Below are 13,617 nucleotides of genomic sequence, written 5' to 3' on the forward strand. Positions count from 1 at the left end.
CTCCAAATCCTTCACTTGTCTTCAAAAGAAAAAAAAAGAGAACATATTATGGTGTTTAGCGTATTTGCCAACCATATCACGTTCGACGTTGTTGTTAATTTCAGCATCGATTCCCCGGTTGTACAAGGAGCAGGGTTGCCTGTCCAACCTCGTGGGTTTTCTCCAGGTCCTCAGGTTTCCTCCCACTGCTAAAGTCCCCTAAGCGCAAGCGACTTATTTAAATAAAATTGTACCATAGGTTGGTCTCGAAGTGAATATATGGTGAATATAGGGATAAACAAAATAGATGTAAATATTGCCTAACATCTAAACTATATAATCATGTTATTATTTGATATAGCAGTTTCGGATCAATAATTCTAAGTATTAAATCAATAGCTTACGACAATTTTTGTTAACTTGGAATATAAAATGCATTTTATTAATGGCTAAGCAGTGTAACATAATGCAAGTGAATGGTTCTGAATAATAGATTTCTAGTCCATTGTGGCAAATAAATACTTGTTGGGCAATTCATGAAAAACTTTTAAGGAGACATTACTGTGTGTTTTATTATTATTTGTATTTGGGAGTTCTTTTCTGTGTGTGTGGGGTGTGTGTGTGTGTGTGTGTGAGAGAGAGAGAGGGAGAGAGGGAGAGAGAGAGAGAGGGGGTGTTTAACGCCCACTTGACACAAACTAACATATACATGTAGTTCAATTTTATTTCAATAACTCGCTTTCGCGTAGTACCCGGAGATAACCCACGAGGTTGGACAGGCGACCCTACTCCTTGTCACTTACAACGGGGGAATTGAAACCACGCCAGTTGACTCAATGACAGACCTACAACGAGTACGCGCTAACCATTCTGCCCCCCCCCCCCCACAATGCTAAACGTAGAATTAGTATCTTTTGTGTAAATTGTCCCTTCAATGACACAAATTAGAAATGCAAATATCGTGTTACTTTATTCGCTACATTCAAAATAAAGACGGCAATATAGGATCTGTACACCATTTGAATGAATTTTCGTTGGTGAATGTTTTTGTTTTGTGTTCTAAATTTGTTAAACGTCATGTTATTTTTGTAGCCTAAAATGGTGATGGAATATGTCAGGGGTCTCTTCTTTTTTAAATACATATATTTGTCTTGTTGTTGTTTAGTGGAAAGTCTGAAGACATTATTTTAGGAGTATATGAATAGTGCGGAGATGAACCGGTTCAAAGATGGAGGTCGTCAGAAGGAGAACCAACTTGACTTCAACGCTAAACAAGAAGCGCGGTATGAAGCCATGAGACAATCTAGATACAGTTCTATTGTGTATAAACAACACGAAGAACTACAGCGACGTTTCGAAAGGCAGGCCAGATTGATAGAAAAAACAAAAAAAGCCTTGGCTTCTGATATTCGAAAAATTCGAATAAAACGTCGAGAATATTTAGATAAATACACAGAGGTGAAACGAGATTTAGATTATTTTCGACAGACATCGTCGATAGCCGAAAGTCGAATTTCAACTTTACGTAAACGACATTTTGATTTTCAGCAATCGCAAAGAGTGGCACAATTTCTAGATCAGTACGATGACGGAGCGGGCATATATCTCTACGGTGATTTCTATCCAAGTGGTCGTATAAATTTTCTTCCTAATGTTAACGGACAAAGTCCAGTTTTGCGTGGATCGCATTCGGGTTCCAGTAGATATTCCGCAAATGAACATTATTTAACGGATGGAGAAAAATCGAAAACTCAACGATCAGTGCTCTCTCCTTCCACTAGCACTAGCGGAGATCGAAGTTTTAAAACATCTGAATTGCTTGAAATAGAATTAAAGCGGAATGTGGAACGTTATCGCATCGGAAATCTTGGAAGACGAAAAGATATCGTACATCTCTTCAGTGTTCAAAACGTCACTGGGAGGTCCGTTTATGTGAAACATTTTCCCGGTAAAAAGTTGTTCAAATAAATACTGAGACCTTGTTTTATTTTGAGTTTATATTTATTTGATATTTTTTTTCCAAATTCTTTTTATCAATTTTCTAAGCATGTACACTTATAGTTTGACAGGGTCTAACTGATATACGATAGTCATGACAAAAACAGGAAAATTTCAATCATGGTAGGACTTGCTGTGACCATTCCAGTGAGGTAAATTCTTACATATGATTTCAGGATGTCTGATAAATTGTTTCAATCGCATTGAACTGGAATATACATGTCACAATTCTATGGAATACAATTACTGCTTATTACTGAGCGACGTTTCGACTAGGCTTCTCTAGTCATTATCAAGCAATGATAAAATATGAAAATATAACAAGACAATATTATACACAACAATACTTGGTTAATGCTGACCAATCAGAGACACCCTTCTAATTACCTTAAAGGAACCTAACTAAATTAAGGTAATGTCATTATAAAAGTTTAATACTAATAACAACATCCTATATGACATAGACCACTTTATCACCCAGTAACATTTTCTACTTGAAATACAATCTATGCTAAAGAATTATATTATTTATTTGTGCCATTAATAAAGGGTTGGGTGATAAATAAAACCTCTTACTACTCGTCTTTTTTGATATAAAAAAAATATCAACAGTCGTCGATAAAGTAAAAAAAAACAAAACTTGTGTTGATAGTTTTTGATATCAAAAAAGACTTGTAGGAGATTCTCTATTTACCTGAAATTGATTAATAATATTTATACTGAATGCTGTGGGGATTTAGAACGGCGGAATGTGAACTACATGTATTAAGTGCATTAAATTTCAATAGGCCTAACCATTCTACAAACTAAACGTCATCGGGCCGGTTGCTCAAAACTAAGTTATTTTAACGATTCGTTAAACTCTAAGATCGTTATCTTGCAAACGTGTCGTTTGTTAACGATCCGTTAAATTTCTGTTGCTGGAAAGTCAATTTCATTATTAGTTAGCTAACGGACTGATAAAAGTTACTCCAAGAAAAGACTGTTTGTTCATTGCCCGAATTTTAAATTCATAAATTCCATGTACCGGGTACCGTACTATGTATAACAACTTCATAGAAGTTAGCAGTCTGTTCACAAAACTTTATTAAAGACAAAAATATCACTGTAGAATTTACTACAGAAAACACTATAAAAAAAACCTATTCTCTCGGCCGCTACAATTTAGTCAACATTTTCGCACAATCTGTTGTGCTCCTTCCTTTTCGTGGCTACATCGTAACACCATACTTATCAAATTGCAAAAAAGGTGTGTCTTAAGGGGTCAGGGTCGTATAAGCCAAAACAAGCACATCATCTGATATTTTGTTTTTAGTAAGTTTTGTCTTCAGCGTTGTGCACTTGGATGTTTTGAATTGATATTTCGTGATGTGGTCAAAAACTTCTTATGCACATATAAAACGAATGAATCTGCTCCGACTGGGCTAGTGTAGTTCAGCTTTGAACGTAGGTCTGCGTAATGAGACGTACGTTCAGAGCTAATGTCATGAAGACGGGCATATACGGTACCCTATATATATACAAAACAGCTTTTATATTTGTCTTACCTGATATTGATGTATGCGTATGTTTTGTATAATGTTCTTAATGGACGTAATATGCAAATAAAAAAGTTGAAGTTGAAAGTTATAATATAGAACCAATGGGGGTGGGTTTGGGGGCGAACTACCTGTACAGCTCCGATGCTCACACAGCATGTATTTGTTTCTCCTATATTTTGTTGAAAAAAATGTGGGGCAGGAGGCCAGATAGCTATGCCTTGTGGACCACTGTTGGGGGATAATTCTCTCCTCCCTCTGGTACGAGAAAATTCTTGAAAACTGACTGTAAAAGGTGCATTTTAGTTTTAGAAACTGCTTTGCTTTCCAATTCATCAAAAACAATGTAAATTCAAGACTTTCAAACTATGCAAGAGCATTAACTTGTTTAGGGGCCCTCGAACCTACCATATACTAGCAGGCTCCTCCTCATAGTAGCCTACATCCCTGATTTGTGGGCAGATTGTACACAAACTGATCTGCAATTATTATCCGCATACAACCCTGTAACAATTTGTGCTGTACATAGGCCTACAGTTGACTGCAGGCATGCATGCAGTGATACAGGCATGATACCAAAGTCGATCACATTATGTCTTTAATTTTTTCAATTTAAATGTGTTCAACCCAGCGGTCAGTCAATTATGGTATAATACTGAAACGATATAAATCATTATTTAAATACATCTGTATTTTTATTACAGAGGTGGTGTAACTTTATTTTGTTATAATCAACATGAATTACTGTCGATATTTAAATTTAACAAGTCTATCTCGTCAACCATCACCAATCAGAGTGTTAAGTAAGTAGTTGTGCATGACCAAACCCTACAGAAGCATTTGGCTACACTATAAATTTGAAATTAGGGTTCTACAACCATTTCATTGGTTATACTTGTTTAATACATTTTTTCATATCAAAGCGAGTCTCAACCTGAAACACAGGCACTTGAAGAGATTAAAAAAAAAAATTCTTACTACTGTTTGACTATACATTACGTTAATAGCCTACTGTTATATAGTCAAACAGTAGTAAGAAATTTTATTTTAATCCCTTCAAGTGCCTGTGACCTGAATGTGAACACTGTCAAGTGCCTTTGGCAGTGAAGCACACTTTGATTGAGTCAAGTATCTTGGAAATATTAGATCAAAATATTACCATTGTCAGACATTACACCATTTATTTGCTCAACCAGAGCTGTATTGTAAGATCCTAAATTTATTAAAAGAGACAAAATTTTATTATAAGTTTTAATTGTATACATGTAACCCGTTTTCTTTCATTTTAATTGTTTATATTCATAAAGTATTTGATATTCATTTTTAATTTTATATATTATCTGTGATATTTGTTTTTATTTATGGATATAAATATATCTCTTTTATTTTGTCTCGAATAATTTCACCATATTTTTGGTGCAATATAGCCCGGTTGGAGCTGATGCGCCATAAAAACACATCTCATTTTCATTTTCATTTTAAACTACCATTTCATTTCAAGATATGTTCTAGTTTTAAATTAATATAGCAGTGGTATAAAATCTAGAAATTTCCTAAAATCAAACCAACAAAAATTCATTTTCCTTAATTGAGAAGTTTAACCGTTTTTGTTATTATTTCAGCTGGTATTATGCAACAGGCTCCACCAACAATGATCAGTATGGCAGGAGGTCGACCAAATCCCAATCTCTTCCCTATAAAAGGTGTTTCAATATCGCTCAGGTACGCCATGATTCAACATATTTTGCTCAGAACCACTCTGATGCTGAAGTACAGTGAGAATTATGTTGTAAGAATATTGGGATTCCTTATTGACAACATATTCGTTAAAAGTTTCTATTAACTTACTACTACTAAAGGAACTAATTTCTGTATTCTTACCATTAGTCAGAATCAATCTATTTTTAATGTGAAGACAATTTCAAAGCTGGAAAGGCCTGATACTTTAAATTATTATATTTATAGCTGTTATATTTGATATTTTTTTAAGGGATGGTACAACAGTAGATATTGAACCCAGTCTTGTACAGAAAGGCTTACAGTATTCTGCTACACCAGGGTAAAATTTTCATATTTTTTCTATCATCATCTATATATAGAAATATGTAAAAAGAGAGCTTTCTTTCTACTGTCAGTGCCTTAGCAAAATTCTACTGTTTAAACTTAATGAGTTTTTAAGAAATTCCCATCCCAAAACTTTAGTAGGAATTTTTCGTGCTCTTTCAAATTCTGTTTCATCAATCAATCTGATTAAAACATAGATCTTATTTTTCATTGTTTACAGTTGAAATTTCATTTTATTTGTCTTCACAACTGAGGGATCTGGAAGCTTTTTTAAATAAACTGTGTTCTGTATGATGTAGGGACGAATTCATTAGCAAGTGAAATTATCTGTTAGGCATGTTGTGGACTGAATTATGGAGTTATATACAGATAGATAGGTTTCATCATTCAGCCAAAATTCATATATGACCCCTGACATTACCTTCCACATAATTCCCTCAAATGAAACAAAATCAGATTTGTATTTTAATCAGATTAAGTTCTAATTAGATGATGATATGATTTAGGATATGAGGTAACTCAATGATATTGACGTAATAACAATTAGATGATGATATGATTTAGGATATGAGGTAACTCAATGATATTGACGTAATAACAATGTCATATAGTGGTACTGTCATTAGGTTATTTTTTCACATAGACTTAATGAAATGTTAGACTGGGTAAAAATTCTACAAAAAGATGTCCACAATCCTCCAACATTGAATAGTAGCGATGTTGATAAACAGCTAGATATGTTGATAATTCCAGGTAGTCAAGATGGATTATCTAAGGTAAAAATAGTTGTTATGATATAGATGTGTTAATCATAATTATTATCATGGCATATATTTAAAGTTCACTCCTTTCACCAAAGTGCTCAGAGGCATGTTACAATTTACAACGTAACATGAATTTACAACATAAAGTGAAACGGGGGGGTGGGGGATGGCCGAATAGTTAGTGTGTGCGCGCTGTATCATAAGGTCTGTCATTGAGTTAACTGGCATGGTTTCGATTCCACGATTGTACTTGACAAGGGGTAGGGTCGCCTGTCCAACCTCATGGGTTTTCTCCGGGTCCTCCAATTTCCTCCCACTGCTAAAGACCCCTAGGCGCAAGCAAATTATTGAAATAAAATTGAACCATATGTTAGTCCCGAAATGACCTTGTTTGTGTTGAACTCTCTCTCTCTCTCTCTCTCTCTCATAACATGAATCATTGGTATAAATCATACATACTTCTATGATGTAAGTCATTAATATACCTACAGTTTTTAGCTGTTTTTATACATTGTTGACATTGGTGAGACGAAGAAGCCTATGGAATTTTATTTCAACAATTTCCATTAATTACTTCTAAGTTATAGCCGTTGTTTCTATCAACAAAAGTTATTTTCTGTAAGCAAGTTATATACATTATTTCATTCAGCGAAAACAAGAATTGGATTTCAATTACTTTTATAGAGTAAAGGCCCTTGCTCACTTGCTTATAATTATTGAGCTGAATAAAAATTGTGACAATTTCTGGTAATTACCTATAGAGGTATTGCCCCTGATTATATCCTATAATCTTGTGAACTGGCCAATGATATTATACTGTATAAAGAATATTGTGTTTTCTAATTAGATAAAGATTTACAATGCCACAGCATTTATGAATTTCTCGGATGACTTAAAATATTATTTGACAATATTATGTTAAAAGATTAGGAGTTTAAGGTTTAAAAAGAACTTTTATCAGTTCTAAACTAAAAGTTTAGATAAAGCTAGATTTTTTTGACATTTAAAGCTAGATTTTTTTAAATTTAAAAGTAAGTGGTAGAATTTTCAAATCAGTTCTGTATACACAAGACAGTCCGTATAAATTTAATAAAACAGGCCAGGGTATGTATGTTTATATAATCAGATCAAGGAAAATAGTTGTGATTTTGATAGTTTTCTTAAATATTTTTTAGGCATTTGAAGCATTTATAACAGAAAAAGACAATATTTTAATAGAAACACCGACATATTCTGGTACCTTAGCTATCGTAAGTATTTAAATTAAAATGCTGCAGTATCAACCAACCACAATCCAAACCAGAAATAACAACTGCATTTCTGGTTTTGTTGAACATTGAATAGTGAAATGTCTGATTCTCAGTCTGTCATTCACATCTTTTTTTAGAATCTAATCTTTTTGAAATTACATTGTAGGTAAAGTTATGCCCCCTTTTCATGAAATCTTGGGAATACTCGGTTTAAGGTTCCGTGAATTCTCTCAATCCCAAAATTGTGTCGCTCTATTGCAGTTTTGTTGCTTCCTGACTGACAAACAAGCATACCCCTTAATACCACTATATAGACTGCAATTATTAAATTTTGGTTATCTATCCTATATTGAAAGGAAGACCCTATTAATTTTCAGTGATTTGCTGTAATAACAGCCAGAGTTCTACCCCACTGGATTTTCCTGCATCATTTTAATTTATATTGGTTGTCTATCCCATTGTAAGGAATAACCTCATTGATTTTCAAAAATTTTTGATTACAACTTCCAGAGTTTATCCCCTTTGTTCAAGTTTAGATGTCTGTCATACATTATTCTTTTCCATTTGATGATTATGTTAATATGATAACAGCTATATCTACAGATGTATGATTATGCCTGTAAGTATCAAGCTAAATGTACATATTTGTTAAATCCTTTCTTTTATTTTTTTTTCTGATCTGTATTAAGGTTATGGATGATTGCATGTTTCGTTGACCTTTTAAATATTTTTCTCTTCCAGGGTGAATTTTTCCATTGATATTTAATTGTTAGGCACATAGTTATTTTTTCTGATCATTACTATGTTAAGACTGTGAAATTATGTCAGTATTTGTGTGTCTATAAACATTCTGTGTTTAATTAAATGTTTATGAGATGGAGACTTTCATCAAGACACTTCTGATTATATTATAAAGGAATTGTAAAACTATGTCACAAAATTTGCTCAAACTTAAACAGATGGTGGGCATATAAAAATGAAATGACATCTGTTTTCATATAACTAAGAATTTTACAAACTCAGTATTTGCACAATCTAGAAAATTTCAATGTTGTTATATGTATACACAAGCTGTCCAGTTTTTAACAATTATTTCTCTTTATATACTAGGTGAAGCCCATGCGATCCAATTTACTCAGTGTTCAAACAGACAAACATGGTATTATACCCAGTCACTTACGAAAAATTCTTTCTAAATGGTCACCAGAAGATACAAAAGATCCAAAAAGCGATATACCTAAGATTTTATACTGTATACCTAATGGGGGTAATCCCACAGGCCATGGATTAACTCTGGAACGGAGGCAGGAGATCTATCAAATAGCTCATGAGTATGATTTATTAATTATGGAAGATGATCCTTATTTCTACTTGCAAAATAGACAGGTAACAATATAGACTAGCCAACATTCTACCTCAATTAGAAACAGGGTGATTGTGGCCCAAAGTCTACCAATGAAATTACTTATCTCAGCTTAGCCTTAACAATTAGAAGCCCTAATATTGTGATTGACAGATGGACAAACTCATTTTAAGTCCCCAGCTTTCTTCTACATGCATTAACCCCATTTTCTGAATTCTTAAGTTTAGTTATTTTTAATGATCTTACTTGTATTTCTTAATGTTTTTTTTATTTCAATGTTTTAGCCGTATATACCTAGTTTTTTGTCGATGGATGTTGATGGTAGAGTGCTGAGATTTGATTCTTTCTCTAAACTTTTATCTTCAGGGTAAATATTGTATGGTTTTGTATCTCGTAACAAATGACAAAGTAAAATTATTGGGGGAATGTGAGAACACTAATTCCGGGCTTCCAGGAACATATTAGCGTTATGATATTCCAGCAAGTTTTGTATTCCCTTTATGTTGTTAGTATTTTTAAATTTTTAAAATTGTATCATGTCAAAAATATAAAACTGCCATTAATGTACTGAGGTATCAAATAATTGTTAGGTGATCAATAATTCATTACATGTAATTAGAATATGTTATTGCAGTTATATTGATAAACATACTGACACCCTAAAATCTAAAAAAAAAAAAAACAACAGGAAATTGCTTTCCAAGAATTGTTCCCCATAACCTGCTTAGGTGAGCTTTTCCTCTGCTTCATATTTAAAAAGAGTTCCTTTAGAAGAGGCCACCACCTTTTTGTGATCTTTTGTTACACCATTGCTTTATTTATATACAAATAGGTCGATTTTGACATAAATAAACTGTTCAAATTGCACATGAACAGTGAAGTAGTATATTTTACTGAATTGTTTATCAGCTAGACAAATTGATATTGGTATGTTTGGTATCTTAATAGTTGTTAAAATAGAAGTGGTATAATGTTTTTTTATGTTGCTCACTTAAAAGTTTGCAATTAGCTACAGGTTGTTGATTTCCCAGTGTAATATTCTAGATTTGCTACAATTAGCCTCAAAATTTAACTCCACACCCAGAAATGAATGAATAAATGAAATGGGGTTTAACAATTCCATATTATTCTGTTCATCGTTTAGTATTTAGGCAACAGATGAGAAGCCTGGCCAAAGAATACATAATTAAAGTCGTATATATCAACATACACACTCATATTGTATTTATATAGAAGATTCTAAATGCGACCGACATAAGTAATAACATGTAAGGTATTTATTTCAGTATGAGGGTTGGTATAGTGACTGGACCTAAAGCTATAATTAATAGAATAGCTCTTCATATGCAAGCTTCTGTTGTACAGACTAGTGGCATGTCACAGGTAGGCCAAAATATCAATCTGTTTCACAGAGATCTTCTAATATCTCTGTAACAGATGACTGTTTCGACACATGACATCACATCACGGGCATCAATCACTGGCTCAATAGCGCGTGCATTGTTTACATAAGATGTTACTGATTCGCCCTAAATGGTGAATTTTACTTATTTTAATACCCATTTACACTAAATAGGAAATGATTTTTACCTACAAATAATTCAAACGTCTTTATTTGTTTTTCTAATATATGAAAAAAATGTTTTAGAATTTAATTTGACGGAAGAAAAAAGTTAATATTTGGGACTCATTAAGTCACATCGATGTCATCCTTATCAGTGATTGTAGCGGCCTAGCGAGAATTCACTGCTGATCAGTGTGCCAAAATATCTCTAGGTTTTATTTGATCTAATTCATATTAAAACTTTATGGAAATTGTTACAGAGAGAGAGAGAGAAATGGGGTTTGACGTCCACTCAACTCAAACTAGGTCATTTCAGGACTAACATATGGTTTAATTTTATTTCAATAATTCGCTTGCGCCTAGGGGTCTTTAGCAGTGGGAGGAAACCAGAGGACCCGGAGAAAACCCACGAGGTTGGACAGGCGACCCTACTCCTTGTCACGTACAACCAAGGACTCGAAACCACGCCAGTTGAATGACAGACCTAATTATACAGCGCGCACATGCTAACCATTCGGCCATCCAACCCCCAATTGTTTAAGTGTGACAGCATTTTTTGTCTGAAACATCCATATGCAGCCAGATAGATACTTCTAAAATAATACAATTATTATTTTTTTGTAGGTTCTGCTGTATACTATACTAGAGAGAATGGGTTTAAATGGTTTTAAAGAACATGTTAAAAATGTGGCTAGTTTTTATCAACAACAACGAGATCATTGTTTAACATCTGCTGAAAAACATCTTAAAGGTAATTATAGTAAAAATCAAATTTAGGAAGAAGGCTTTTCATGTTCCCCAATCGTTATTCAAAATGTCGGTGGTGAAATGGCAATCGCAAACCCTAGTTCAAATAGTAGTGTTAGTAGCTACATGTAGGTGAGCTTCATGTTATCTTCCAGACCTATTTCTTTGGTCAGAAATATTGAATAGGTACATATATATGTTTGTTTAATTACAGGATTAGCTGAATGGTATGTACCGGAATGCGGTATGTTTTTATGGATGAAGTTAATAGGAATTCCGGATAGTTATAAACTTATTACAGAAAAAGCTAGGGAAAAAGAAGTCTTGTTTGTTCCTGGAAATGCCTTTATGTTAAATAGCGAAGAACCTTGTCCATATGTTCGAGCTTCATATTCTGAAAGTTCACCAGAAGAAATGGACATGGTATGTAACAATTTTACTTTACATTTTGGTACTTGCAAAGGTTGTGTCCATCTCCATGTACATGAAATTTTCCTTAACAGTTAAAATTTTGACGAAGAATTGGTAGAAACTTAGTTTCGAGAACTTGCTTAATATGAGGTTTATGCCTTTTACTTTAGCCAGTAAGTTGTATAGTTTAAATCTTGAAAATAGAGTTAAACAACTGAAATTGAAGCATGTTCACAAAATGTTTCGTAATGGGTCTCTGGTATACTTGAAAGCCAATTTTCACTTAGTCAGGGATGCTCATCTACATAGTACTAGATCAAGCATTTATAATTATGTTGTACCAAAATGTAAAAATGTTATCTGATATTCAACTTTCTACTATTCAAGTATTCAGGCCTGGAATGAACTTCGAAACCAACTTAAATTAAGAGAACATTGTAACTTTTAGAAAAATGTTCATAAACACTTGTTAGGGAAACAAATACAAACTTCTTATTTTGTTTATGTATGTATTTTACTGATACTCCAATGCCTTTCATACCTTTTTGTACTTCACATCCCTTATGGTGCACACACACTTCACTACTTATTGTCATATTTCACCCTTCATCTTTCTTAAATGAATCTGCCCCTCTATGATAATATGACCTGTTCCTCCTCCTCCAAGGACCCCATTGGAAATATAGCTAGTTTTATTTTAAGCGGGTTTTTATGGGTTTATCCACAAGATTACTCTTTCTCTCATCAAAACTTTCTCATCATTTTATCATGTAACTTTATATTATCATCTCTATTGTCATGATATTGTCCAATATTGATATTCCTATTCGAAAAATAAATAAATTAATGAATAATAAATAAATATATGTATATATGAGAATTTGAAATAATTGATCTCAGCTGTTTTAATCTATTATTGCAGGCTTTTGAAAGACTGGCATCTGTGTTAAGAGAAGCTAAATGAAAATATCTAATAATCTTATAATGGAACCATAAGGTGACAGAATACAATGTTAACTGATAAATGTTGAATTTCATCTGTATAATTAACAGACAATGACTTCTGATATCATCTGCCCTATGTATTTGAACTGAATTGTATCTATAGTTATAAAGAAATGATAATTTGAGATACATGTACAATTAAATAAATCATCCAGATTTATTAGGATCAAATATGTGAAATCAAAGGGTGATCTGATGCAAGTTGATTTGTTATTTGAAGAAACAAAAATGTTATGTGTGGTTTGGTACTGTTATTTAAAATCATGCAGGTATTATATCATAAGAATAAAGTATTTAATTTATCTATTTTTGTAATTTGATCAATCAAATGGCAATCACTATTGTTGAAATTTTCATTTTTTGTTTTCAATCACAGGAAGCTACATTTTTTTTTTAAATATAGTGCTATTTTGTTATATACATACATCCACATCATAAATCCAAGTAGCAAAAATCTTCTTCATGAACATGAGATTTCTGATCATGATCATGAATTGTCATGAAGATTTTTTTCCTAGGCTGCCTAGGCACACAATTACAATATACTAGTCATATTTAATTTTATGTTTGGATGTATGATTGAGCTTAATGTATTTACTAGTGTTTTGAAAGATTTTGATTTTTAGACATAGTTGATTTCTGAAATAATTATTTTTTAAATAAATTAGTCTAAATTTTAGAAATATTTTGAAAGTCTTTTATGATTTCCAAAATAAATTATTAAATTTTTTTTAAAATGAGCTTGTTATTTTTTTCATTAAAAAAGTGTCTGTTTTAAGACTATGACTTCACCAGGATGTACAGGAATAATTATAGCTGTTATCAGCCTTTATATTTGAAACTAGGAATAAATGTAAACATAAGTGTAACAGTATTATGAATTGTTTTTGTGAAGGACTAAGCAACAAAAAATTACAAATCAAATGGGATTTAA

At 32.6% G+C, this 13,617-nt stretch overlaps 1 protein-coding gene across 6 annotated transcripts; it reads left to right on the forward strand.

Moving 5' to 3' along the window:
• Positions 1 to 1,000: 1,000 nt before the first annotated feature.
• LOC126818109 (kynurenine/alpha-aminoadipate aminotransferase, mitochondrial) lies at positions 1,001 to 13,524 on the forward strand. Of its 6 annotated transcripts, none has more exons than XM_050545317.2 (12): positions 1,001 to 2,129; positions 4,220 to 4,318; positions 5,138 to 5,237; positions 5,506 to 5,574; positions 6,223 to 6,355; positions 7,519 to 7,593; positions 8,704 to 8,979; positions 9,241 to 9,323; positions 10,243 to 10,339; positions 11,145 to 11,271; positions 11,482 to 11,690; positions 12,601 to 13,524. In XM_050545317.2, exons 2-12 carry the CDS (start codon positions 4,252 to 4,254, stop codon positions 12,640 to 12,642), a joined length of 1,278 nt encoding a protein of 425 aa, XP_050401274.1. In that variant the 5' UTR covers positions 1,001 to 2,129; positions 4,220 to 4,251; the 3' UTR covers positions 12,643 to 13,524. The 6 variants fall into 6 exon arrangements, with proteins under 6 accessions (XP_050401274.1, XP_050401273.1, XP_050401272.1 ...); XM_050545316.2 differs by lacking the exon at positions 1,001 to 2,129 and adding an exon at positions 2,227 to 2,389; XM_050545315.2 differs by lacking the exon at positions 1,001 to 2,129 and adding an exon at positions 3,201 to 3,291.
• Positions 13,525 to 13,617: the final 93 nt, after the last annotated feature.

The sequence above is a fragment of the Patella vulgata genome, chromosome 4, assembly GCF_932274485.2.
Source record: "Patella vulgata chromosome 4, xgPatVulg1.2, whole genome shotgun sequence".
Lineage (NCBI taxonomy): Eukaryota > Metazoa > Mollusca > Gastropoda > Patellidae > Patella > Patella vulgata.

Coding starts and splice junctions, on each gene's coding strand:
- LOC126818109 (XM_050545317.2), top strand. CDS start 4,252: ATGAATTACTGTCGATATTTAAATTTAACAAGTCTATCTCGTCAACCA. Junction 4,319..5,137: donor ATCACCAATCAGAGTGTTAA/GTAAGTAGTTGT, acceptor TTATTATTTCAG/CTGGTATTATGCAACAGGCT. Junction 8,980..9,240: donor TCTACTTGCAAAATAGACAG/GTAACAATATAG, acceptor TCAATGTTTTAG/CCGTATATACCTAGTTTTTT.